Source organism: Cygnus atratus, chromosome 3, assembly GCF_013377495.2.
Source record: "Cygnus atratus isolate AKBS03 ecotype Queensland, Australia chromosome 3, CAtr_DNAZoo_HiC_assembly, whole genome shotgun sequence".
NCBI classification, from domain to species: Eukaryota; Metazoa; Chordata; class Aves; order Anseriformes; family Anatidae; genus Cygnus; species Cygnus atratus.
Window position 1 is genome coordinate 34,978,710 of NC_066364.1, and position 27,974 is coordinate 35,006,683.

Here is a 27,974-nt window from a genome sequence, read left to right on the forward strand (position 1 = left end):
TGCTGGCCTATATCCAACTTTTTCTCCCTCAGCACTCCCAGGACCTTTCCAGCAATGCTGCTTTCCAGGTCATCAGGCCCCAGCATCTACTGGTGCATGGGGTTATTCCTCCCCAGGGGCAGCACTTGGCATTACCCTCGGTGAAACTTCATGAAGTTCCTGCGAGTCTGTTTCTCCAGCATGTGAGGTCCCTCTGAATGGCAGTACAGCCCACACAAACTAGCAACCATACTTGTTTTGCTCTATAGTGTTTCTGAAAGTGAGCTTTTTCCCATCACCCCTGTCATTAAAGATGACATCAAGCAATACTGGCCTCAGAACCAAACCCTCAGGTGCACCACTAGTGTCTGGTCTCCAGCCAGACTTCACGTCACCGATAATGACCCTTCAAACCAGGCAGTTCAGGCCATTTTTGGTCAATCTCACTGTCAACTTACCAAGCCTGTACTTCACCTGTTTGCCAGTAAGGATGTCATGACAGTGCTGAAAGCCTTGCTCTAGTCAGGACAAGCAACATTCTCACTACTGTCCTTTGTCCACCAACTTAAGTTGTTTCATCATAGTAGGCTCCAAGTTGGTCAGGAATGATTTCCCCCTCACAGATTTATGCTCATCATCTTGCTGTTGGTATGTTTAGAAATTGCTTCTGGGAGGATTTGCTCTGTCACCTTCTCAGGGACTGAGATGAGACTGAATGGTATAGAGTGCCCTGGATCCACCTTCTTGAAGACAGGAGACATTTGCTCTCTGCCAGTCCTCAAGACCCTCTCCTGGTCATCGTGACCTTTCAAATATAACTGAAAGTGGCCTCACAATAACATTGGCCAGTGCCCTCAGCACTTACCAGTGTCTCCCATCAGGCCCCATGAATCTTTGTATGGCCAGTTTGTTTAAACAGTCCCTAGCCTGACCCTCTTTTCCTTTCACCAGACTTTCCATCCGGTCTCAAGGACTTGGGATTCCTGAAGACAATTCTTGCCAGTTAACACTGAGACAAAGAACGTATCATGCATCTCAGCTTTTTCCATGTCCTCTGTCACCAGGTCTCCTGCCCCTTTCATTAGCAAGCCCACATTTTCCGTGTTCTTCTTTTTGCTGCTGATATACTTGAAGAAGCCCTTCTTGCTGCTCCTCACATCTGTTCTGGTTTCAGCTGATACAGGGTTAATTTTCTTCCTAGTAGCTGGCATGAGAGCATGTTTTGGATTTAGGAGAAAAATAATGCTGATAACTCACTGATGTTTTAGTTGTGGCAGAGCAGTGCTTGCACTGAAGTCAAGGCCTTTCCTGCTCCTCGTGCTGCCCTGCCAGCGAGGAGGCTGGGAGTGCACCAGGAGCTGGGAGGGGACACAGCCAGGGCAGCTGGCCCAGGCTGAGCAAAGGGATGTCCCACACCAGGAGGTGTCGTGCTCAGCAATAAAACTGGGGGGACTGGCGAGGGGGGAGCTGCCACTGCCTGGGGACAGGCTGGGCATCGGTCAGCGAGTGGTGAGCAATTGTGTTGCGCATCATTTGTTTTGTATATGCTTTTTATTACTATTATTATTTTCCCTTCTTTTTCTGTCCTATTAAACTGTCTCTCCTGCAACCCACAAGTTTTTACCTTTTTCCAGTTCTTACCGGGGGGGAGTGAGCAGACAGCTGTGTGGTGCCTAGCTGCCTGCTGGGTTAAACCACAACAGCATCCCTTGCCGGATTCAACTCTTATCTGTCTTCAGCTTTCCTAACTCCATCCCTCAGTGGTCAGAGAGCGGCTCTGTATTCCTCCCAAACCACCTGTCCCTGCTTCTTCCTCTTGCACCCTTCCTTTTTATGTTTGAATTTTGTCAGGAGCTCCTTGCTCAGCTATGCAGGCCTCCTGCCACCTCTGCTTGTCTTCCTGCACATCAGGACAGACTATTGTCAAGTTTGGAAGGAATGATCTTTAAAAACCAACCAGCTCTCCTGGACTCCTCTTCTCTCCAGGACCATAACCCACAGGACTCTTACAAGTAGGTCCCTGAAGAGGCCCAAACCTGTTCTTCTGAAGTCCATGGTTGTGAGCCTGCTTTTTGCCTTGTTCCCTTCTTTGCAGAATCACAAACTCCACCATCTGATGGTCACTGCAGCCAAGACTGCCCCTGACCTTCACATCCCCAAGCAGTTCTTGTTTGTGTGACCAGACCCAGCAGTAGCAGTCCCCCCACCTCACAGGGTTGCTTTGATGGCTATCTCCATTCTACCACAAATAAAAGTCTCGGGGCTTCAAAATAATTGCAGCCAACTCCAAATGCTCTCTCTCCAGCAGAAAGGAATAGCACACTTCTGTTTTCCTGCTCAAGTTACACAGATTCAGCTTGGGACCAAGACCTCTCCTGTTCATCAGGTAACAAAAAGAAACTCATCCTCTCAGGAACCCATAAAGCACGCTATTCTCTATTTTCAAAGTATGTCAGCATTGACCCATTGCTCCTGGCTTTCTGTGCTCTCCCCACCTCTCTTTTCTGGCTCATGATAAGTCTTTTATTTCTTCTTTGCCAGAACGCGATAGATATGAAGGGATGAAGTTTACAGCTTGACTGATAATTCAACCTCTCTTCACATGTTTCGGTAGTGAAAACATGATCTCATCTGCAAGGAAGCAATCGTTACTGTGGTAACTAAAGATCACAGAATGGTTTGGGCTGGAGGGGGCCTTAAAGCCCGTCCATTTCCAACCCCCCTGCCATGGGCAGGGACACCTCCCACCAGACCAGGGTCCTCAAAGCCCTGGCATTGAACACCTCCAGGGGCGGGACATCCACAGCTTCTCTGGGTAACCTATGCCATCACCATCCCTGAGTAAAGTATTCCTTATACCTAATTCTAAATCTACCCTTTTAGTTTAAAACCATTACTCTTTGTTAAAGCCATTACTCCTTGATCATGCAGATCACAAGATTTATAGCAATACCTAAGTCGTAAAATGACCTTATAAATTGTCCTTAAGAAATTCATGCTTCCTGTACTTTCCCTAGTAACCCAAATAACAGAATGAATGAAGCTGCTGGAAACCTGACAAAACTGTATCACTCTCAATAATTTGATGTGGTGACAGTTTTGGCCCCACACTGCTCCCAAAGTAAGTGAGAAAGCACTGTAATTCATCCTCAGGATTTGGGCATTTTATCCTTTAGCAACAACTATTTGGCTGACAGTCACTGCAGCTTCAGAGATACTGAAAACCACCATACTCCATGAAAAGCTGAATGAACATAGTTTTCTTGTAGTTGGCTTTCTTCCCAATCTCCAAGGGTACCCATGGCATTCCAGACCACAGGAAGGAGATGTGCAAAGGGCACATTCACATTGCTGTTAGAACAGGTATGACATCTCAGCTGCTAATTTCTGCAACCTTCACAAGGTAGTCTTTAGGAATTCCCAGCTGGAGTCCAAGATGTACAAATGTAATCTTACTTTCTGAATCTCTTCCCTCCATAACAAAGAATTACTAAGACCCACGTGGAAATCATGCCAGTTATTGCTCAGTATCGCCAACAGTGAAAAATATATGCAAACTCCAACTCAAAGACAGAGGAACACAACCACAAGTAAGAGCCCAGATTTCTAAAAGCACAGTCCGTATATCCATTGACTACTCACCATTCTTCCCACCTTCCTCAGAAAGAGGATGGTATACAGAAACATGTTTCTGATAACTGCTCCCTTAATCTAAAAACTTCTGCCCCCTGGTTCACAGGAAGAGCCTTATGCAATGAGATACTGCTTTCCGAGACAGCTGTTCTAAAGACACAAGAGGGGCAGGGAAGTGCAACTCTAGGAACAAGGGATGTGCAGTAGTGAATCCTGTGACATCAGTATCACATTAATCCCCTCCTCACAAATGTTGGGTTCATCTCTCTGGGTCTTTTATGAGAAAACAGTTGGCTTAGACAAGGAGACAGAACAAAGGCTCTACAAGCCAAGGCAGAGAACAAGGCCAGACACAAAATCTGGGGACAGATGTCTTCACCCCTCCTCTGCCTGCATACATACCATACACTGTAACAACCTGTGTTCAATTCCTTCTTGAAGTTCAGTAATTTAAAAAAGTTTACCTCTCAGAAAGCTAAGCCTTGTGAATTAAAAGTATCCTTGAGATAGTTAGGCATTACCAAAACCCTTGAAGTTGTTCTAATAAGATGTTCCTCTATTAATTTTACACTTTATTTTAGTCTAAACTTTTCTTCTACTTCCATAAAGCAGTTATAATATAAACAATGAAAGGGAAAAAAAATCCTCCGTAGATAAAACCGCACAATGATCCAACCACTCTTTTACCTTTAACCTAGAAGCTCCAAACCTCAGTCATGCTATAGCACCTTAGTAGCAGCCATTATTTTCCACAACTTTGGACACTGCCACAACTTTTTTGAGCATTTATCTTCATTTTTTTTCCAATATCCTTAGTGTGTTATCATTTAAAAAAAGAAAACCACAGCATTCTAGCAGCAAGTACGATGCAATTTCTGTAATTTCTCTTAATTTCATCGTCTAAAGTAGGACCTTGCTAGCCATTTTTCCCACAATACAGCAATGTAAGTATACGTTAAACCAATTATCTGGCAGAAACCCCAAAGGTTCTTTTGAATTACCTCATCATTTCTTCAAATTCCATCCTCACAAAATGCAACAAGAGTCTACAGTCTTTATTCTTTGCTGCACCACGTTAGATTGCATGGGTATGAAAACCAAGTGCTAAATACTCTATATTTTGTTATTTTTCTCTCCTCCTCTCCCAAAACCTGCATCAAACCCTTGAAATGAGCATTTGCTTCTTGATTGCTGATTTATTTATTTTTATTCAGACCCATTAAAGCAAGACTCAATGAATGATATCCCTCTATCCATCTACTCCACCCTTATTGCTACATTGAGTTCAGCTCAAATACCTGTATGGAAAGAAAGTAAATAATTTTCAGGAAGTTTTCAGTTTATAGATAGAATTTAAGACCCCCCCAGTAAGGTGCTCAGAACTTATACAAGAAGAAAGAAGATTTGGGTGTCTCTTAAATTCATTTGTAGTTGTTTAACTGCATTTATAGTTGTGAGCATTTAACACTTTTGAAAAGGCTCCAAATCTCACTCATCCTGAATACCTTGATTCAGGCTAATTTCATTTATCGCCTGATTTATTCCCTTTAAGTTGCTGAGATGCTAAAGAGAACAAAAAATAAAAAAGAAACAAGCTCAACAATAAAGTTGGGAAACAAGCTCAGTAATTCACATTTTCAAATCAATTCCAATGAACAAGTTAACAGGGAATTACAACAGAACTAGCAAACTTGCTGTTTAAAGCTTTATAACCAGAGTTAAGAGAAAAAAGGGCACCATTTTTTCCACTAAGCTCTGCCTGTAAAGCTTTAAGCAGATTGTTTTAATCCCTTTGTTTCCTTAAAACAAACATATAAGCAGTCTATAAAGCAAATGTGTCTTTTTTTCCAATACTACTCAATTAGTAAGGTTCCATAACTGTTCCTGTTTTCCTAGATTCACATTTGCACTTCTGTACCTAAAACATAAGAAGCTTCAAACTCTACATCAAGCTCAATCATTTATTTAAAATTCCCATGCCTCCAAAAGTTAGAGTCATTAATGCACCAATATCTTCATTTTAAACATTCTTCAAACATTTACATTGTTCTTTTTAACTACTGATTAGTGGAAGTTTTACAAATGACAAGAGCACTTAACACAGATACTGAAACATACTTTTGCCACTTATTTTATTTCAAGTACTTTTTCCTGCTAGCCCCCTGGGTCTGTGAATGTTTAACTAAAATTTGGCCAAAAAACATTACCTACTTAACACAATGATGATCTGAAATGCATTATGAGCTCACTCTGTTCTACTGCTTTCACTGTGTAAGATCTCAAGAACGAACAAGTTTGCGTATTCTTGAGGGAAGCGCAGTCACCACCAAAACAATCAACGGAGGAGACATAAAGGGCTGGGGTGGGTGGGTGTGTGAAACTCATGGTGACAAATAATACCCTCACCCCTCGAGACCTGAGAGTGTAAGAAGGGAACGGGGAACCTAGAACTTCTGCAGCGCTCTAGGAGGGTGGGGATGGAAATTGTTCACATGTGGGTTGATCTCTTACACAAAGCAATAAATGCATGAGAACAGAGCCAAGCCATTAACATTAATTACTTGCATCACAGTCTAGAAGTCTCAAACCACTATCCCGTTTTTCTTCGAGCTGCACAAACAGTACTCTCTGCAGCACAGTATATATTACAGAAAACATGCTTCTGCAATTTTCACGTTGTAAGGATCAACATTATGAATAAGCTACTCACTTACAGCTTGCAGCCATTCTACTGGATGAACAGATTGTTCAAAGCAAATAAGTAAATAAATTAAAGACACCCAATAAATGAAACCTCATATTACAAGACCCCTAAAAAAGCTGCTTGCAGAATATAATTGATGGAGAGCAATCTGTGCACAGATAACTTAAGGATGTAAAAGAGTCAGCAATAAGGGGAAAAAAAAAGCGGCTAGTTCTAGGATTTACTGACAGCTGGAGAGACCTCAAAGGTCAATTTAACTACATTGAACTAAGGAAAGCAGAAGACTAGGCTTCTCCCTATATATAGTATAGCCTATATAGCTATAGGATGGTTATAGAGGCATGTGTTATACCTCTCCATTGTAGAGGAAAATTAAACTGTTAAAAAGTCTCAGCAAGCAAGAAAGCAAGAAAAATGTGTAAAGTAGTAAATTCTGTAGCATATTGGCCAGACAGTAATATTAGATCTCAAATAAATCCATGAAATTCTGCCTGAACTTAATGGGACAATTCACAACTCTTCAAATACTGCTTCAGTTCTACCAGCAAGGGCATTGGCTTACTCCACAGCTCACGTTTCCAAGGTTTTGTCTGCAACCGCTACGCATCATGCACCTATTAAAAGCATTTGTCCAAAGTGAATCCTAGAACAAGTTCAGCACCAACAGAGAAGTGATGACAGCCTTACCAAGGTATGGAGCAAAACTGGTTCGTCGCTTTCCTACCACTACACAAACTTGTGGGCTGCAGTGAAACCGCCAAAATTCCAACAAATCAGGCTGTATAAAGTTTCCAACCACAGGTTATTACACACCCTTGTTTATTATTCCCTAGAAAGAGTGTCTCAGAGGTGATAGGGAGATAAAGGTGGCGGAAAAGAAGATGGCAACTTTCTGACTGTAAAGAAGGACGAAGTAGCACAAGAACCAGAAGAAGCAATGCCTGTCCCTACTACCCAGCGTGGGTTCTGCAAGTCACGCTTTTCGAGAGATCCAAAATACAGTCTCAAAAATAATTAGGTTTTCTTCACTGACAGCTGGTAGTTCTAGTTGGTAGTTGTGTCTTTGCAAGGAAAGAGGTTGCCTTCATTGCAGTTAATTTAAAAATAGAAATTACCAAAATATCCCAGTTTGTATATTAGGAATATTTTTGTATATTCAGAAAAAAAAAAACCAGCTAAGAGGCTGATCTTCAGAAATCTCTTGTGAAATCTTTAAAAGAATGTAAATAAAACCAGTCATTGCATGACCTACTAGCTAGTAGGAAAACTGCATAATGTCCTGTTTTCAGTGCCTCCAGGCAAACTAAGAGCACCTTCTTCCTAGCAAAGATAACATCTCTCAGAACAGTATGACTCGAAAATGTGCTGAGATCACTTCTTTCTTTTAATTTGAAGCAGCACATAAACAGAACTTGAATTTAGAGGCTTTCAATCCTTCAGAGGTCAGAAGGAAAATAGTTATGATGCATCTTCTACACCCAATTATAAATCAAAACCAACCTCTTTTATCTAGCTAATGTCACACTAAATGCTAGAAGTTAGAGTAAAACCAGAGCAAGAACGATCCCCTATTGAAACATATAAATTTATATGCTGGTAACAGACATCTAGAATGAAGTCTGCTTTCCTTCTGATTATAAATTCCCAGTTCTACTGACTACATTGGGGGCTTAAGAAACAGCAGTGGTCTAGACTGAAAAGAATTGTCCCAATTTCATCATAAAGATGCAACTAAAAGAAGACAGTTCATCACCGATTATCCATTGACTACATCACACCAGCAACTGCAACTTGTATTCCATTGAATGCAGAATAAAACACTTTGGTTTTCCATTTATCACTAATCACTTAAACATCTAGACAAAACCCACAGGCTTTACCTGAGAATGCTGAGGTAAGAAGTTCTGCCCCAGCCCCCCAAATGAAAATTCACCAGCTACGATTACTTTCTACAGACAGTTTATTCGACACTGGATTGAAATAATCATGATGTGAACTTGTGACCTTTTTCAGGCAATTATACTGGCAATTATACCAGGACACCAGTTTATCTCTCACCAAAGGACCACCAGCAAAGCTCTGGGGTTACAGAAGCAATATTGCTCCCCTCTATTTTATTCCACGTTCTTCCACTTTTATTTTGGAAATACATTGTTGTTATAGCCCAGAGAACTGTCCCTCTGTAGCCACTTTTAAGTCACACTGCAAAGCACAAGGGAATGTGCAACTCTACTCTTCCCTACAGGTGCACTCAGGGGAAGTTTAGTAAATCCATAGAATCACAGAATGGGTTGGGTTGGAAGAGACCTTAAAGATCATCTAATTCCAACCACCCTGCCATAGGTAGGGACACATCCCACCAGACATCCCTCAAAGCCGACAGATCTTAGGAACATGGGATTTAGAAAAATGAAGAATCATAAGACTTAGCAAGGACTTTCATGCACTTCTGTTGGTGCTTCCTTGAAGAAACTTTTATTTAGAGGTGAACAGGATGAGTGTGGGGGATTTTTATATTTTCACACAAAATCCCTAACCCATTCTACCTTGTCACGTATAAAATAAGCCCACAACATCAGAGAGACCCTTTTCCTGACAGGTTAATCACGCACAAACTAGAGAAGATGGTAAGAATTTAATGCCTATGACTGTTGAGGGACTTAGCTTGTCAATGAAAACTAAAGAAATACGAAGAAAATCTCTACTGTGAACAAGTGAACAAATACAGAGAAGTCTGTTCATAACTCTCTAAGTGCCCCAGTCCCTACAACCACACATCCTTCCACGCCAGGAAGTAAAATGTATGTGGGCGAAAGGGCAAGTTATATTTGCGGCTGTGATGAAAGCATTTGAGCAGTTACGACTGCAATACGTAGCATAGAACTGAACTGTACTTTCATCTGCATTGTCGGAGTTATCTGTCACGAGCTTCGAAAGGACACAATCAAGCTCCTGAATCCACAAAGGCATCAAAAGTATCCAGTACTTGTGGGAAGGCAATAAATGCAGCTCAAGTGGCCCACATTGACATGAGGTATGCATTTATATGATCCTTTGGTTCATTAAGATTGACTATTGCTGAGGAATCCAAATTATACTGGCACCTATCTGTTTTTGTAATTCCCATTATTTGGGAAAAATGCACTTTCAGTACTGATCTCAGACATCCTCCTTGTTTTTTAAACTAACAGAACAAAACCCAAAACAAACAAAAAAGAAAAAAAGAAAAAAAAACACCAAAACAACACAATGAAAATAGCTACAAATACTGAGAACACTGGCACTAAAAACAGTTTCTGGTCTCATGGATCACAATTCCTTGTGACCCAACATCTGTTGAAATGCACTATGCTAATTTTCAGGCTTCTAGTTTCCACCAACATGCTATACAAATGTTAAGTACATCACCAGACTGTTAAACTTAATAGTCATGCTTTAAATTTTAAAAAAATAACAGAAAAAAAAAGTCAAAACAGTTTTTAATTACATATTGATTGTCCTCTCAGACTTCTAAAATTTTGTGGTGGTGGTCCACTCTTTTGCTATGTTTCTTCCCAGAGAATACAAGTCTACACATGGTAATTTCACTGAAAATTACCTGTTTTCTGACTAAACTGCATGGATCAGCAGTCACCGTCACATTTAGTTGTGGTGGTTTTACCCAGCTGGGCAGCTGAACTCCACAACTGCTGTCTCACTCCCCCTCCTCAAAGGAAGAGGGGGAGAAAAAAACAGACTCAGCATAGGGAGATTAATGTAATTTATTGCCTATCACTACCAGACTAGAGCAGTGAGAAACTAAAAACAAAGTAAATCCACCCTCTTCCACCTCCTTCCCCAGAGCTGTGCAGGGGAACGAGGACTGCGGTCAGTCCCTAACGTTTCATCTCCGCCGCTCCTTCACGGTCACTGTCTGTCCCTGCTCCACGTGGGGTCCCTCCCACGGGATGCCGTCCTGCCCGAACTGAGCCTGCGGGGGCTGCCCACAGGCAGCAGTTCTTCAAGCACTGTTCCCGCATGGCTCCGTACCACGGGGTCCATCCATCTGTCAGGGCCAAACTGCTCCAGCACAGGTCCCCCATGGGCGGCAGCTCCCCCCAGACCCCCTGCTCCTGCGTGAGCTCCTCTCCACGGCCCAGGGCCTGCTCCTGCGGGGGCTCTCCATGGGCCACAGCCTCCTCCAGGCCACATCCACCTGCTCCACTGGGGGCTCCTCCACGGGCTGCAGCGTGGAGATCTGCTCCACGTGGGACCCATGGGCTGCAGGGGGACAGCCTGCTCCACCAGGGGCCTCTCCACAGGCCGCAGGGGAACTGCTGCTGTGTGCCTGGAGCACCTCCTGCCCTCCTGCTACACTGACCTGGGGGGCTGCAGGGCTGCTTCTCTCCCATTTTCTTACTCCTCGCTCTCTCAGCTGCTGTCACACAGCAGGTTTTTTTTCCCTTTCCTAAATCTGCGCTCCCAGAGGCCCACCCAGCATCACTCCCTTACTTGGCTCTGGCCAGCAGCAGGTCTCTTTGGACTGGCTGGAGCTGGCTCTAATCTGACATGGGGCAGCTGCTGGGTACTTCTCGTAGAAACCACCCCTGCAGCCCCCCACGACCACAACCTTGCCATGTAAACCCAATACGTTAGTATGCTGAAACTATTTTAACATGCAAACCAGCATGGTCATTAAAAAGCATCTGAGAGTAACAGCAGTAAAGAATTCATCTGCTCTTAATATGCAACATCGGTACATTTAGGTTTGGGGAACAGTTAAATGACATGCTTACTGCACTTCAAAAAATTATACAATAAAAAATTTGTACTTACAGTAAATATTCTCCTGCCAGTCCGATCAAAAGTTACACAGTATACAGAAGATAAGTGTCCTAAAATTCGTTTATGCATCTTCATATGTTGATAGACTGCAGTTGGAACAAGGCGTTCGAGTCTGTATTTTCCATTTAGTTTTCTCGAAAACAAGGTATCCACTACAGAATGGGAAAAAAGAAAATAAACAACATTTGTATTGCGTTCATAAACTACAACATTGCTCCAGAATTGAAAGTTCATTTCAGCACTGGACCACTTCTCATATGAACACTTTACTACAGTCATTCTCTCATTTTACCATAATAAGGGAAAATTTAATACAAAAGTAGCCTATGATACAAATGTGCAACAAAGTAGTAAAGTGCAAGGCAGAGTACAAAGGTATTATACATCAAACTTCCACTTTTAAGTGCCTAAATATATGCTTTTTGCTTCATGTCATAGTGTAACAAATTCAGGAGGACCAAGACAGCTTCCTTGGAGGAGTAAACCACCTCAAATATAAGATACGTACAAGCTTCCCCACAGCTATTAACTGCACACCATAAAACATTCAAATCCTCTCCAGGGCAACCTGTTTTTAGACACCTGCATAATCAAACATTTATCCACCCTTTGCAAGATAAAATCAGTTCTTGTTTTGAAGAATACCACTGCCTACTATGGCCGAAAAAAAAACAAAAACCAAATACAAATTTAGCAAACCCTGATTTTGACTAACAGAACTTTGTTTAAAGGGTTTAAGATTTTTTTCTTCAAGTTTCAAAACCAAAAAGCTTCAGGAGCAGGAATCTACTTTGTTGTAACAAAATAGAAAGAAAATAAAGGTCAGAGTTATTAATTTTAAACTGCTACTCATGCAATGATAAAGCAGCAAAGGGTAGCGCTTGCATGCATGGATACACATTAGTCAAACAGTTCCCCATATTGTTATTAGAGCAAAGAAACAGTGGCAATATATTTTATATTCCATAGAACTGTGATAAAATTTGCAAATATATCCTGCTTCTGAATATGTGAAAAGTAAAATAATAATAATAATAAATGCCCAGCAATATCCACAGCACTACACTGAAAAACAAGATCCATCACTGTCAAGACAGGTAGTTGCTACTCTCGTCACTCCCCTGGTTAGTCATTCTTTACACTCCACCAGGTCAATGTGTGTGCTAGTGAACTAAAGGGGACCAATGACGCTCACTGACTAGCATCAGCTGTGAAGAGCTACAAGCCTCTTGCACTGCACGGTTTTGGCCCAGGCCAACTAGACAGTGGTTCATGAGTCAGCACAGGTCAAACTTCATTCATTATGCAAACTGGATAGTAGCTACTCTGCACGGGAGCAAAAGCACTTAGTGGTATGGACAACTGCCAAGCCCACTGGCTTCAGGCCATGAGAACAGCCCTGAAATATTTCAGTTCCTACATATGTAGCCCAGGGATTCAAGGAAGTCTTCCTAGTTCAAGATGCTTTGTGAAGGAACAGGATCCTTAGCTGCGGGGTGAGGCAGTAACTCGCTGGGCCACTACTGCCTTAAGGCTCTGCAATATCCTCTTCACCCTCCCCCTACACAAGAAAAAGATGCAGCTGCATTTGCTTTATGACAAAGCTTTTCCTTGCCAACAGACAGTCTACTTTAGAACAGCAGGAAACCCAGATTAGTTCAGTCACAAGATAAATCGTTTCTGTTTCTGACACATCATCCCATGGTAAAAAGAAAAAAAAAACACACACCAAACACACACAATAAAACAGAGTACGAAAAGTATTTGCCACAACAATAAAGAGATCTTACACAATCTCAACCTATTCAGAAGTTACCTTTTTGTTTGCTCTTAATGTAAGTAGGTTGCTTGGAAATCAGCTTCTAGCAAATTATATAAAAATGAATCCATAGCTCACATAAAGAAAAAAGCTAAACTAAAAGTTAACTTGCTGAGATGTTCTGCCAGTAAGTTCAGAAGTAAGCAGACTCTTTAGGAGAAAGCAACCAATGACTTCATATAAGCGTTTAACTTTTAATATACAGACGAATTTTGACTTTTTTTTTTTTTTAATTTAATAGTCTCCATTAGTGATTTAACATAGCCTAAGCCAGTATTTCTGCTGATATTCCTGTTGATGGCAAGTGGTGATGGGCAAATTGCTACTGGTTCATGTATCTCTGGGGAACTCAAGTGTCCCTTGTTTAGTGACAATCAACCTACTGCACAAAACAGAAGCAACACAGCAACAGTGGAAATGAGAAAACTGGGATCTTTCTCATTGGCTTTGAAAAAAAATTTAGATAAAAAACACACAAAAATCCCATTACCATTTAAAAATAAATTTAAGGGAACTGAAAAATGGTTTTATAAGGCAAAAAGTAGCATTATGACAGAGCAGAAGATTTTTAACCAAGATCATGCTTTTTAGAAGAAAAAAAAATGAAACTTCCCATAGGTTTGGACACTGTCCATTAAAATACTGTATTTTTTAGAAGACTCCTCCAACATTTTTTTTTTAAACTAAATGCTCACATCCATCATTGTTCTTCAATACAGCCTCCCATTTAACTATAATTATATTTAATCTCATTCCCTTTGCCAAGGGATCCAGCTTGATTTCTGAGGCATTCCCATGTTTTATTCCAACATTTACAACTCCAGTGCACGCCTTATTAGCAAAGGAAGTACTCTTTTTTTTTTTCCCTTCAGAGTAAAAATTAAAAATAGCTGCATCTTGTGCAATGGAACAATAAAACTGATTTTTCTGGTGTGAACCAAGGTGAGAAAGACTACCAATTGCTAATAATAATACCTTTGTACTAATTATAGGTCTTACGATTCAACATGATAGATACCCATATCTGGCCTCAATACCTTTCAGACCTTCTGTGGTCTTTAAGCTATTTTAGCTTGATTTTAACTGTATTTTTGGGGAAAAAAAGTGATTTTAGGAACTCTTGTACAGCGGTTACTCCTGCAACTCTCTTGTTTAATCCCTATTAGAAGTTTTGAGTCTTTGCTTCAGTTCTGCCTGGCCTCACACAATTGGGTCAGCATAAGCAAAGATGTTGATTCAATCACAGGAAGAGTGATAAGGTTTAAGTACTTAAACAGCTGCAGGGGGAGCCACAAACAGTACCTAACAAGCAAGGAAAGGACACAAACTTTATCCAAGGATGGTTAGAGAGCACTGGTTGGGCCCTACAATGAGTCAACCAAGAAAAGAAAGAAGGGTTGGATGCAAGAAAGAACAAAGCTACACAACAGATTGCTTGTTCCTTACTAGAACATCCCTGTGAAGTGGACACTACATGGAAAAAGCTACAACCCAATGCTTGGCCAGCTAAGGGAATTAAAATTATCTTATATTTGTCTGTCCACTACCCATGCGCAAGATTCTGTTTTAAAAAGAAGGAAAAAAACAAACACAGATGTTATCAGTTGCGTGTGCGACATGGAACAACACTCCACTACTTAGTCCCAGTTGACATTTTGGTTTTCAAATATCAGTTCTTCGTATTTAATAGCGAAGCTAGCTGATCAGTAAAATTCAACACCTAAAAAAGCTACATGCTCTGTAGATGTTTGAACGTGTAAGAAAACTTTTCCACAAAAAAAAAAAAAATTAAGTTACTATCAGTTGTTTACCAGTTGCTTATAAACACAACGAATTGGCTTGTAGCTTTCAGGTAACTGGGCTCGTCTTCACTCTACATGACCAGCCTTAAAGACCGACTCTTGATCTTGCCACAGAATCACAGAGGTTGGAGGGGATGTCTGGAGGTCAGCTGCCCAACCTCACCGCTGAAGCAGGTTCACCTTGAATAGGTTGCCCACGATTGTGTCTAGTTGAGCTTTGAGTATCACCAAGGATGGAGACTTCACGACCTCTCTGGACAGCCCATGCCAATGTTTTGACCACCCATAGTAAAAAGGTACTTTCCAATGTTTCAGTGGAAATTCCTACACTTTGGTTTGTTTCCATTGCTTCTTGTCCTATCACAAGGGACCAATGAGAAGAGTCTGGCTCCATCTTCATCACAACCTGCCAATTAGGTATTTATACCCCTTCCTAAGATCTCCTTAAGCTTTCTCTTCAAGGCTAGTAAATCCCAGCCCTCTTGGCTTGTCTTTGTATGATAGACACTTCAAGCTTTTCACCATCTTCCAGGTCCCTTGCTAGACTCACTCCACTATGTCCATGCATTTCTTGTTCTGATGAGCCCAGAGCTGGACCCAGCACTGCAGGTGGGGTCTCAGCTGTGCTGACTAGAGGGAAAGGAACAGCCTCAGCCTAACAACAATGCACTAGATGCCACTTCTTTTCTAGATCCAACAGAACAAGATGCCACTTCTTTTTTCGTACAATGGGGACTCATGTCTGATATGTTGAACATCAGGACGCCCAGCTCATTAAGCCCCTGTTGTGTAATTGTGCATGGAGACATTCCTTCCCATGGGCAGGACTTCTGCACTTCTCTTTGGGGAATCTCTGTGAACAGAGCCCAGCAGCTGCCCCATGTCAGAGCAGAGCCAGCTCCAGCCGGCTCCACAGGTACCCACCACTGGCCAGAGCCAAGCCAGGGAATGATGCTGGGTGGGCCTCTGGGAGAGGAGACTGAAGGAAGGGGAAAAAGAAAAGGCTGTGTGACAACTCCATCCTGGTGGAGCAGGTGAATGTGGCCTGGAGGAGGCTGCGGCCCATGGAGAGCCCCCGCAGGAACAGGGGGTCTGGGGGGAGCTGCTGCCCACCCGTAGGGGACCCGTGCTGGAGCAGTTTGCCCCTGACAGATGGATGGACCCCGTGGTACAGAGCCATACAGGAGCAGTTCTTGAAGAGCTGTTGCCTGTGGGCAGCCCCCGCAGGCTCAGTTTGGGAAGGACGGCATCCCGTGGGAGGGACCGAGAGTGACCATGAAGGAGCAGCGGAGATGAAGCATCAGGGACTGACCGCAGCCCTCATTCCCCTGCACCGCTCTGGGGAAGGAGGTGGAAGAGGGTGGATTTAGTTTGTTTTTAGTTTCTCAGTGCTCTAGCCTGCTAGTGATAGACAATAACCTATATTAATCTCCCTATGCTGAATCTGATTTTGTCTGTGATGGTAATTGTTGAGTCATCTCCCTGTCCTCATCTCAACCCTTAAGCCCTTCTCATCGTATTTTCTCCCCCTTTTCCTTTGAGGATGGGGTGTGAGACAGCAGTTGTGGTGGAGCTCGGCTGCCCAGCAGAGAGAAACCCCCACATCTTGCTCATCCATTTCTCCAGCCTCTTAAGGGCCCTCTGAATGGCAGCACAGTCCCTTTGGTGTATCAACCACCACCCCTCAGGCTGCATTGTCTGCAAACTTGGTGTTCCATCATCCGAGTCGCTACTGAAGATGTTAAACAGTGCAGGTCCCAGTATTAGCCCCCAATGTGCACCATCATCAAACAGCCCATTTGCCAGTCAATCCTTTCAGCCAAGCATTTCTGTTCATACCAAATGCCAGAACAGCTGGGGTTTGCAGGGCCCTCTGGAGGCCACCTGCTCCAACCCCCTAACTTAAGCAGGGCCACCCAGAGCAGGCTGCCCAGGACCACATCCAGGTGGCTTTTGAAGGTCTCCAGGGAGGGAGACTCCACAAACTCTGGGCAACTCTGTTCAGCCACCAACACAGTGAAGAAGTGCTTCCAGATGTTCAGAGGGAACCTTCTGTGTTCCAATTTGTGCCCATTGTCTCTTATCCTGGCACTGGGCACCACTGCAAAGAGCCTGGCTCCATCCTCCTTGCACCCACCCTTCAGGTATTTATACATAGTGATGAGATCCCCTGAGCCTCCCCTTCTCCAGGCTGAACAGCCCCAGGTCTCTGATCCTGACCCCATTCAGCAGACAGCCCTACTCCTCCTCCTGATGATGCTACACCTGTAGAAGCCCTTTGTGTGTTCCTTCACACCCTTCACCAGATTCAATGCCAGAAGAGCTTGTACTTTTATTACTGCAGAGTCGCAGAACGCTACAAGTCCTCTCCAACCTCAGGAAGTCACCAGGTCCAGCCTCCCCTTTGAAGGCAAGGTTACCTACAAGTTACTATGGCCCTTTACTAGACTAAAAAAAAAAAAAAGTGTGTGGGGGGAGCTGCAGATGAGGGGAGTGAGAAACATGGGATTCTTTACCCATCAAGGCAAACACTTAAATACATTTATTTATTTTTAAAAGTCACTTAGAAACATAAACTGAAAAACAGAGACTTGGGCTCTTTAGACAACTTAGTAAAATGGAACTTTATTTTTAAAATCTCACTTCTACTGTTATGATTCACTGCTACTAACAGCATTAATCTGAAAACCACATCTCAGAGTCAAGATCACCTTAATTTTTTGCTTTCCCTCAGAACAATTTAAAATTTAACATACATAAAGCTGCTGAATGTAAAATGGTAGGAGTTTTCAATAGAACTTGTGAAAGATTGTATCAGGCTTTCTCCCACTCAAAAGGCACGTGGCAGGCACCAACCTGAATGCCTTCAAAGTTTTAGAAAGTCTCTAGCTCACTCTGTACCCAAAATAGAACAAGCAGCTCAGAGAAATACAGCAATCTGTAAAGATAAATTCTGGTGTCTGAAAGACAGTGCAGTATTAGCTATGCTGACCTTTTTTTTTTTCCCCTTGGCTTTTTTTATTTTACTTTATTTTTTTTTTATCCAAGTGACCAGCTTCATCACCTTATTTACACGGTCTTATCCTTGAATGTGAAATATGCCTTTAAAGATGGGGGAGAGCAACGTGCTTTACCTCATATAAAAAAGCACATACAGTAGTCTTTATGGTTTATTTTTCATTTTCTTCCCTTCTGGAGTCGTGTTTAATTAAAAGTTCTATTCTGAATAACAGAAACCAACTTTGTTCCCCTTCCATTCACACAAAAATGAAACCAGGTTCAAAGCAAATCTTGAAGGACACTTGAGAAACGCATTTTATTCACAACTCTTAGCCATAACGAAACGAGTTGCATAGCTTGAGAGCCTAGGCACACCTATAGTGAATACTGAGGCATTTGCAGTTGTTTAAAACAACAAGACTGCCAGACTCCTCCTGTCACTGCCTAAGCGAATAACATTAAACTCCTCACGCACTCAGGTTTTCTTCCTCCCTCCTCCACCCCTTCTGTCAAGATGTCCGGGATCAAAAAAGCAGCTTGAGCTGACTTCTACCTTCCCACCATTTCTCTGTTTGACTTCCAAACTCTAAGCAGTACTCCACGTCTTCTGGCTTATAGGCAATTTTCATCACCCACCTAAAGTGAGATAAAGCTAGCAACTGACTGAGCCAGAACTTGTCTCAGGACACAGTAAAGGCAAACTGATTTCTCACTGGAGCATATCTGAGTGTATGCAAGGTCTACATACACCCAAAACTTTACATATAAAATTTACTTGCTCAGTGAAAGTAGGTGCCAAACCCTTACCAATTTAGAGAAATGGGGGGCGAGATGCTTGCAAAGGTAGCATGCAACAAATGAAAGCTATGCAATCCCAAGCATTTCCAAACTCTTCCCTAACTTCAGTATAATCCCACTTACACCCAGCATATTACTTGTTACATATCTCAGTCAAAATATTAGGACCTTAGGACTTCTATAACATTTGGTTTTGCATAAAAAGAAGGTATTTATTTTAGTATAATTCACTTTGTACTTGAATAAACACACATAACAACATTAGTTTACACAGATAATTTAAATGTATTGCATCGCTAATATTCAAAACCTAAAGCTGGTCTTTCGGGTTAGTTTATTTTGGTTTTGTTTGTTTGTTTTTACTGTAACAGGAGTATACTATGCAAAGTACTCTTAAGTTAGCTTTTAGGCCTAAAGTATTTACTAAATTTCTAAAAACAAACATCTACACCACTAGCAGAACATCGTGTTCTGTTTACAGCTGAAACAGCAGGATCATTTAATATAGAAACTGTGAGAAAAATAGAAAATCTCTCAGAACGTTTCTTGAAGCAGACTATTCAGCAAGACAATGAAATAGTATTTCTCAAAGGCAGATATATGTTCATCAATCAAGAAAAACATTCTTCATTATCAGGGAACGAGCAGCCAGTCTCATTCAGCTCTTCACACATGAATGACCAGCTTCCCGAAGAGCTTTGAACTCACAGCTTTAAGCTTTGGTTCTGTGCTTTTTCAGCAGTTCCTGAAAATTACTGAAAGAGTTCTATTTCTGTTTCTGCAGGGATCTTTAACAATACAAAAGAACATATGACATAGCTCTTTGTGTTCTTAATTAACTATCTTAGTGCTTATGTTGCACAAACAATATCAACTGGAAAAACATTATTTATTACTCAAGTTTGTTTCTCTTTATCATATTCTACAGATACTTTATAGTTTTCTGCTGAAGCACGTATTTGTACAGATGTATTTTAACTGTGTAAAGAAGTCACAAGGCAGCTGGCACAACATGCACGAAATTTTTAAACTAAAGAATATCCTTTCAGCATCGTAATTACATCCGTCCATCAAACTAGGAAACGTGCAAATATGCTTAGAAAAATGTAAACGAAGGAAAAAGCTTGCACAACATAGAAATACTTCTTCCCATTCCTCAACCATTAGCGGGCTCTCCATATGAAACACATACAGCCCTGAGAACATGAGTTTCCAAATGTTTTGTTGCACAAATATGTAAAATATAGCTCTCCTAGTGGAAAAGGGGCTAGCTATGTAAGAAAATGCAATCTAGTATCTAATGTTATTTATAAAAGTCATTCCAGTTCCCAATTTCATTCAAAGGATCAGACTAGAACAGGATAAACCAAACACAAATGCTTTAACACACAGGTCTGAACCAGACATCCAAAAAATCCAAATACACTTCACAGTTGAAAACATGTAGTTACCAGCACTTATCTCAACGTTTGGAAAAGGAAATTATTGGTCATGAAAAATGTGGTATGTTGAAATAACTATAATTTTGCAAATATTCAGAGCTCTGCAAAAGGTTCAGTAAAAATAACATTTACTTAGAAAGCCCTACTTGTTCTTCCTATAAACAGCCTGAAAGTTATTTCTCCTAACAGTTAACTTCTCTACCGTGGCAACTACAAGTTTCTTTGCTATCTAGCTGACAGAGACTTCATGCACTAGTCTTTTCCCCTTAAAAAAAATATGTACCGTGGATTAAGTCAAAGTACAAAGCAGAACAGTCTGCGTCTTCTGCTGCTCTGATTTCAAATATGTTTTAAAACACATTGCCAAGCATTGAAAAAGTTAAGACAACCACTACTAAGGAAATCTAAGCTATTAGACAGCTCTGTCCTCCAGACACCTTGCAGATAAAGCTGCTCATCCAGCCCAAGATTGTCTAAGTTTACAATGTTCACAACAGCACACAGGCACTCAGAAAGGGAAATACTCAGCCACAAGCACTTCTTCCTCCACATCTGGAGCACAACATTGGAACAATTCTTTAAATGAATACCAAAATAACACCTGTAAACAAAAACCTACCGAATTAAAGTAGGTACTACAGGAGGGTTTTGGTGAACTGCCCCAGAACAGTATGCACATTAGCGGAGGAAGCTCTGAAAACCCAGCAACGCCATGTCCTCTCCCTATATACCAAACACCTACAAAAGCATCATGGGAAGTATGCATCTTTCACCTTAAAATAAAACAAGCCACTAGAACACCAAATACTTTGCCATCTGACCAAGTCAAAGTTGGCAGCGCTCGACTTCAAAGCTTCTTAGCTGTAGCATGCCTCTGCTTCAGCTTAAGACAGAACTGTAATCCTTTGGGTAAAGTGTGATGGTGTGCACTTTGAGATTTGACTTGGAGACTCTTAGAACACTAGGAATAATCTAGAGAGCCCAAATTGAGCAGTCTCAATTTATTTTTATTTATATATAAACATAATACATGTTTTTTAAATATCCCAATTTACGGAAACCTTACAGGCTACCAATATTCCTCAAAAGGAGATCAGACTTCAAAAAAACTGTAATGGTAAGATATCTCATTTAAAATAGCTCTGTTCTGTACAGCACTTAGCTGTATATTTGTCCATTGCTACTTAGTAGCTCACCCAATGTATCTTCAGTTCTCTCTCTTTTACCATGGCCTTCACAACAGCCCATCTTTTATCAGTGATGCATTGCATCATAGAAGCACAAAACTGAAGACTGCTTAAGCAATGAACTGTTTGATTTGATCCAGAAATCTGCTGCTGCACCATTACTTACTCCTCAAGGCATCTCAACTTGTCCTCTCACCTCCAGCAGTTTCCCAGGTTCTTAAACCTCCCATGTGTTAAAAAGAGCCACTATGCCCAATAAGTAATTGTGGATTACATATTTATGTCCTTGCTTTGTGATTTAAAAAAAAAAAAAATTAAAAATGTCAGTATATCATTGCTGTTGCTCATGAAATGTAGAGAAAGCTTCTGGGAATTTTTTTCCCTCCTCTTACAGCCACATGGTGTTTATACTTCACAGTGACTAAACAGGTGCTTAAATAGCTTTCAGGAAAGGAGGTGTAAATTAGCTTATTTGAGGCCTACCTTTGACTAACCACTGTCCTGTTTCTTTTAGAAGCAGTTAGATGCTTGATGTACTCTGAAGACTTGTAAGAATTTTTGAATATGCTTTTCTGAATATTCATGCACATATGTACGGATGAAATATCAGGCCCCTGACTGAACTATGGAGAAATACTAGTATTAATATACATCATATTTTCAGATTTTCTTCCTACAAATAGTTTTAACATAGAATAGATTACAGATCAAAATAACACCTTAAAAAGATACTAAGTATATCTTTGTTCACTCGTCTTAAGAAGTAAAAAGAATGGCATCCTGTGCTAGTTGTTCGCTAGATCTCATCAAACTTTACTTATACGGGAGACAAGAACAGGGGTGCAAACTAAGGGTCAACAAGTCATCAATCACTGAAAACTACAACATGCCCTTGTAAAGGTGCAAAGACCCGCCTCTGAAAGGGGCCAACTCTAAGTGCCCACAATGGAGACAAAATGATCAGGGGCTGAGTGAATGTGAATGAGCTGATTAAAAACTGGGTATCTACCCTCCTTCCAACCTCATCCAACACTGCATTTGCACCTGCAAATGCTGCCTTGGTATAATCCTTGCTGGTAATCTGGCCTTAACCTCCCCCTAGACATCAGCAGAAAAAAGATGAAAAGACAAGTGATTTTGCACAGTTTTCCCATTCACAACAAAAGGAAAAGGATGCTCTTTAAACAATCTCCTAAAACACCACATCTTCATTCTCTTAGCAATTGAGAACAAGAAAATGCAACTTCTTGTTAAAAGGTTGAAAGCTAACAGAACATATTTTAGTGACAAAGATATGAGAGCTTAAAAATACCAACTAGATATATATTATATATATTAATTATATGTGTATATATAGGGTATACACACACTAGCCTCCTCCAGTTTCTCAGCAGGACAGATAGCACATGCTTGGTGATGTAACGCAGCAAACTAAAGCAGAGCTACAAAATTACTGCATAGACCAAAGAGCAGAGAGTATCACTTCTACAGGACACTTAAATTTTTCCAAAGAAAACCATCACCAGTCTGAGACTTATTCTGTCCAACAATGGGTGCAGACAATGTCATTCTGGTTTTAAGTTGGTCCAGCATATGAATTATTCATCTACTGACAGCATTACTACATCTTTAATAAATTCGTTTTATTTGTATATATTCACTGCTAAAATTAAATTTATTCAGTTGCATGCTTCAAAGACAAAAATAACTAATTTAAGAGCAGAACTGGTGCATGAATTTACAGAAGCTGTTTGTTTTTTTTTTTTCCACATACAAAGTTGAAAATATGGCCAGTTATGACATCTTAGTAAAAAGTAATATTCAATGCAAGACATGACACAAACAGCCAAACAAACAGAACTACTATCTAGCTCTCATCATTACTATAATCAATTACCCTGGGAGCCAGGTAGTACAAGGGTAATGCTGTAATAAAATTGACTTACCTATGCTAGGTGGACTGCCATAGTTTACAGGTGACTCTGGAGGCCTCCCACAGTGTAATGCAGCAAGAGCAGATCCCTTCCATACAACGTGCTTGCAACCTGTTTTAAAAGAATTACACAACAGATGTTTTTCCTCACACAAAAATGCAGAAGAGGCATGAAATACAAAGAACTCTCAAAACTCTCGCACAGTTTTCATACTTTTGTTTGTACGAAGCAAAGACTGTCTGCCAGCTCCTAATAGCGTCTGCACTCCAGGGACACTTTGGGGAATTTCTTGCTCTAGAAGTGGTCCTAGTCGATGACATATTTGAAGCAAGTGATCAGGTGCCAAATGTCTGTAATATTTCACCTATTATGAAAGAGTAAACAAAACATTTGATAAGAAAGAACGTAATATTTTTGACAAATTACCACACTTTTTTGCTCAGATCATTACACGAATCCTGAAGAAAATTAGAGTATATGAAAGATAAAAACATAATGACCTTTAAGTACAATAACTCATTCCAGCTGGTCCCAATTAATTTCTTCTATTCAGAGCACGCTACTTGTACAGAGAACCGTTGGTATCTACTACTGAGACTTTAAAGCACAGTTGGTCAAAGACTAATAAGCTGCTCTGTAACAGTGAAAAATGTAAAGAACATTCAATATTACATTTAATTATCTGTCTGGTCGATTTCAATTACTGTAACAGAAGAATGAGACAAGGATTCTAAGGACAGCAATATTTACAGAATTGTTGGAAGATTCAAATATATTAAGTAAGTAACATAGCTTTGTGAAAGACAGACACCTGACACAGAGGCATTCTGCCACAACTTGTCTAAGTTTACAAGACCTCGTTGAAGCTCCACAACTGGATTTTTTTTTTTTAAAACATCTAAAGCACATAAAACAAAATGTTGACTTAAGAAACACAACTTTAAAACTGGTATACATGTATACCAGTTTTGTACTAAAATACTATTTTGTATAAGACTACGAATATGGCCTTTCTCTCACTGCTCAGTTTTCAGCTACAGGGTACCAAAGCATGCTCCTATTATCCACAACAGACCTCACCACATGATTATACCAATGCCAAACCACTATTAACAGCAGCCCAGACAAAACCAGTTCATTCTTTTGAACTACCATTATTATAGATCAAAAGATCATCTTGTGTAACATCATCATATATGTCTTTACATAAAAGCTTTGAAATATATACAACAGTAAAATCCCATTAACACAAAGCTTTCTGTTAAGAAAAAGTATTTTTAAAATGCATGTTATTGTCAGTTTAAAACATAGCAAAGAATATTTAAAACAAGACAACTAAGATAGAGAATAGAAATTCAATCTTCTTCTGTCCTAGTACAGCAGTTGGCATGTAGTAGTTTAAGTCCTCATCCAGCCTAAAATGTGTCTTCACAGGTTTACATTTACATTGCAGAAAACAAACAAAAAAACCACAACAGTATTGCAGTAAAAGCTTGTGATGGTTTGCTGCTCTGCAACTACAAAAGGCCGTGACTGACATTTTAGGCAGACCGATGCTTCTGTACTACAGCCAATTAATAGGAATACACCTCATTCTTCTTCAGACGTGCTCCTCTCTTGCTGACACACTGTAATCGCTTCATGTATCCCAACAATCTGCTAACGTAAAGGCTGCTGGTATCTGAAACAGGCTCTGGAAAAGCCCTGCTTCCACAGGTAATTCCCACCACCCCAGCCTTCCAGTGAAGGAGGAAAAGTTTCCTCTTCTGGTACTTTTTTATGAATCACATTTCATCTGTAGAAGGCCTTGCAAGCTGCTGAATTTGACTACCCCAAAGTTAAATGACTTGCAAAATTCACACAAGTTAAAAAAAAAAAAAGGGCTTATTTTTTTAAAAAACATTAGAAATTATTTAAGGAAGACTGAAAAGCTGCAGTTGATTATACAGATTAGTTCATTTGGGTAAATTTAATGACATCAGAGAGGCACTCTTAAATGAGAAAAAAATAATCTCACTGAACTGAGAACCTGCGATTCTGATTCATTTTTCTTATCAGTAACATGGAAATGAAACTCGCTTGTCTTTAGAGAAGGAGGAATCACAGTCAAAACACACACTTGAGTGCCCTAAAATATTAGAATAACTGCAAGTAGTGACAAAGCTATGTACGGTTCCCACTATCAACATCCCAGATCTATTTCCTTGGCTTTTATTCTCCTTTGCTCCTATGAAAAGGAGCACAAAAACTTAACGAATACAGCTCTTTGTACTGATCTATCTGCATCCAGACTTCACATCTCTGGAATCTGAACTTACCTCTCAAAGACTAACAACTAGGTTTTGTTGTTGCTGTTGTTCGAATAGCAGCACTAAGCTACCTATGCAATGAGGTTGTCATTTTATCCTGCTCAACACATTTTTTTAAAAAACATCCTCACAAGTGCACAAAATCTAAAGCAAATGAAGCAAATCAGCGCTGACACATTCCCAAACTACAGCTAGCTTGCATCTTGAGTCATCCATCTCATGATTTGTCAGAAGCCATGTGTTCATTTTTTTGTGGTTTAGCAGAAACAAGGTAGGCTCAATTCTTCCTGCAGTTTTTGAAGCAAATGATTTGAAAAAGAGGGATCTATTCGTATTATTCTTAACATTTTTAGTAGGTACGATCATCTTAAAACATACCTTTCACCCACGCTACAGTCTCTTCTTGTCCCTTTGTGAGAACACAGCCATTCGTGCCATGTTACGCAGCAGTACCGTGATACTTCTGAACAGCATTTTTCTGAGTAATCATTGTTTGCTACTAAGCCCAGCTCATTAACAAACTGATTCAACAATACTAAGCGAGCTGTATGCTAAACAAAAATAAAATTGAATGAGTGACACAGGCCATTTAAACGCTTGGCAGTTCAAGGAAGTTTATAAAACGAATTCCAGGAACCATATATAAGAAAGTACCATTGATGGTGTAAGACAAAAGCACATAGAGGAAATTTTTAAAAAGTAAAATAAGGCTCATTTCACTGTACAAATCTGCTAAGGTAAAAACCTCTTCTTTCATTTTTAGTTTTATTTAGACCTTCTCCTTTCCTTTTTCTCCTTCCATAAAAAAAAAGTAAATGAGGGAACTTAAATTATTTGTTAAAAACACACTATTAGGTAAGTTTTCTCTGGGTACTTTCTTCTCCTTGAGGGAACAAAAATCTCAACACTATTCATTTCTGTATGTGAGTACTAGCATTACAGTAGAAGTCACAAATGAAAAAAAATATTTAAACAAATTCATCTTAGTTCTACAAATTCCTCCCTTTTTGACAAACCATAAAAAAGCTAAAACCAACATAAAATATACCTACTGCCCTCTTAAAAATTAAGTACTTTCAAGTCAGATTTAAGTGACAAAAAAAGAAATAAAATTACTCTTTAAAAGGATACTTTACGAGCTTTGTCAAAAATAGAGAAGCTCGTGACAAGCCAATAGAATGATGGAAATTTGTTTTGATCCCAGGAGGAGAAAGTAGAAGGAAAAAAAAAAACATGACAGATGTACAAGTATTTAAAATTCATACAGCTCTAAATGAAAAGCAGACTGGACTCTACAAACACGAATTTTAAAATTTTATGCCAAAATTGTGATGTCAAACAGTAAATAAACACAGATTTTTTTTCCTGCTAGCCCCACCTAGATGAAATTCTAGCTGGTTTCTGTCCTCCTCCCATTAGGCTGTCTGCAACATCTAACTCTGCCCTGCTCCTCCACCAGAAATGCAGAAGACAGGCTTTTGTAAGGAAAAGGATGAGCTAACTCACTTCTAGTTCAAAACACAAAGAAAACAAGTCAGTAATATTTCTTAAACGTTACTATAATAAGAATCAGAACCGTTAGAAAGCGCAAAATTTTCAGACGTTAAGCATGAATAATATTTTCTAGACAATATGAAGCTGCATTACCCTCAAGTTCACCCTTCATCTCCTACCCCCAACTTTACTTATCCCAGATGAACTGCATGAGAATACACTAAACACTGCTACACAGCTATTTGGACTAACATTCAAAACATTATTACCTTTGAAATAGACATAAGTGCTTATATGTTCATTCTGCATGACTCTGCAGAATAATTCAGCGTCAGAATCACAATGAATGAATCAACAGAACCATAATTTAACCTAGACTCTTTAGTTAAATTTGTAATGCATAATTCAGTTACACACAGACTCTTTTAGACACCAAGTAAAATATAACCCTCTTCTGGAGCCTCCTCCAAGCACTATGCATACTGAAACGTTTTCCAAAGTGTTGCTGGTTTTTCCCCCATGCTAACAGTTCACATCCTTTACTGCAAGTCTAACGGCACACATCTTTCTGAAGAGCACACTTCCACGCAAGAACATTTAACAGGATCTAAGTCAGTCAGCTACTTTTATTTCAAGAGATCAAAGCTCAACCTTACTAAAACCAGCAGCCAAGCCAGCTTTAACTACTGTGCTGTACAATTTATTACCCAAAACAAGCTCCAAATTGAGTTACAGTAATTGTTGTACTATATCAGACCATCCATCAAATTGAGAACCCTGTACTGCTAGCTACTGCCTTAGTGCTTTAAAATTAGGAATTGCAATAACATGCAATTACTTTTCTCTGAATCATTTTCATGGGGGGAGGTGGAACAACAAAGGTGAGAGTTGGAGAATTAGCGATTTTCCCAGAAATATTTATTTCTGGTGTACCTTCCAACGATGCATGATCTAAAAGCATGCGGATCTTTAGCCAGTACTCCCTACAGAATGCCTTTTATTTTAACATGAAATAGACCCATATGAAAAACCAGCTGTCCTAGGAATAC

The 27,974-nt window shown here is 40.3% G+C and overlaps 1 protein-coding gene across 2 annotated transcripts in view; it reads right to left on the minus strand.

The window, feature by feature from the left end:
- Window positions 1–27,974, minus strand: part of PHIP (pleckstrin homology domain interacting protein) — a 115,636-nt gene that overhangs the window by 81,918 nt on the left and 5,744 nt on the right. For both annotated transcript variants that reach the window (XM_035571353.2, XM_035571352.2), the window contains 3 exons: window positions 23,336–23,486; window positions 23,135–23,233; window positions 11,132–11,292 (listed from right to left, as the gene is read on the minus strand). In XM_035571353.2, coding sequence (XP_035427246.1) covers window positions 11,132–11,292; window positions 23,135–23,233; window positions 23,336–23,486 — 411 coding nt within the window. The remainder of the gene's footprint in view (window positions 1–11,131; window positions 11,293–23,134; window positions 23,234–23,335; window positions 23,487–27,974) is intronic.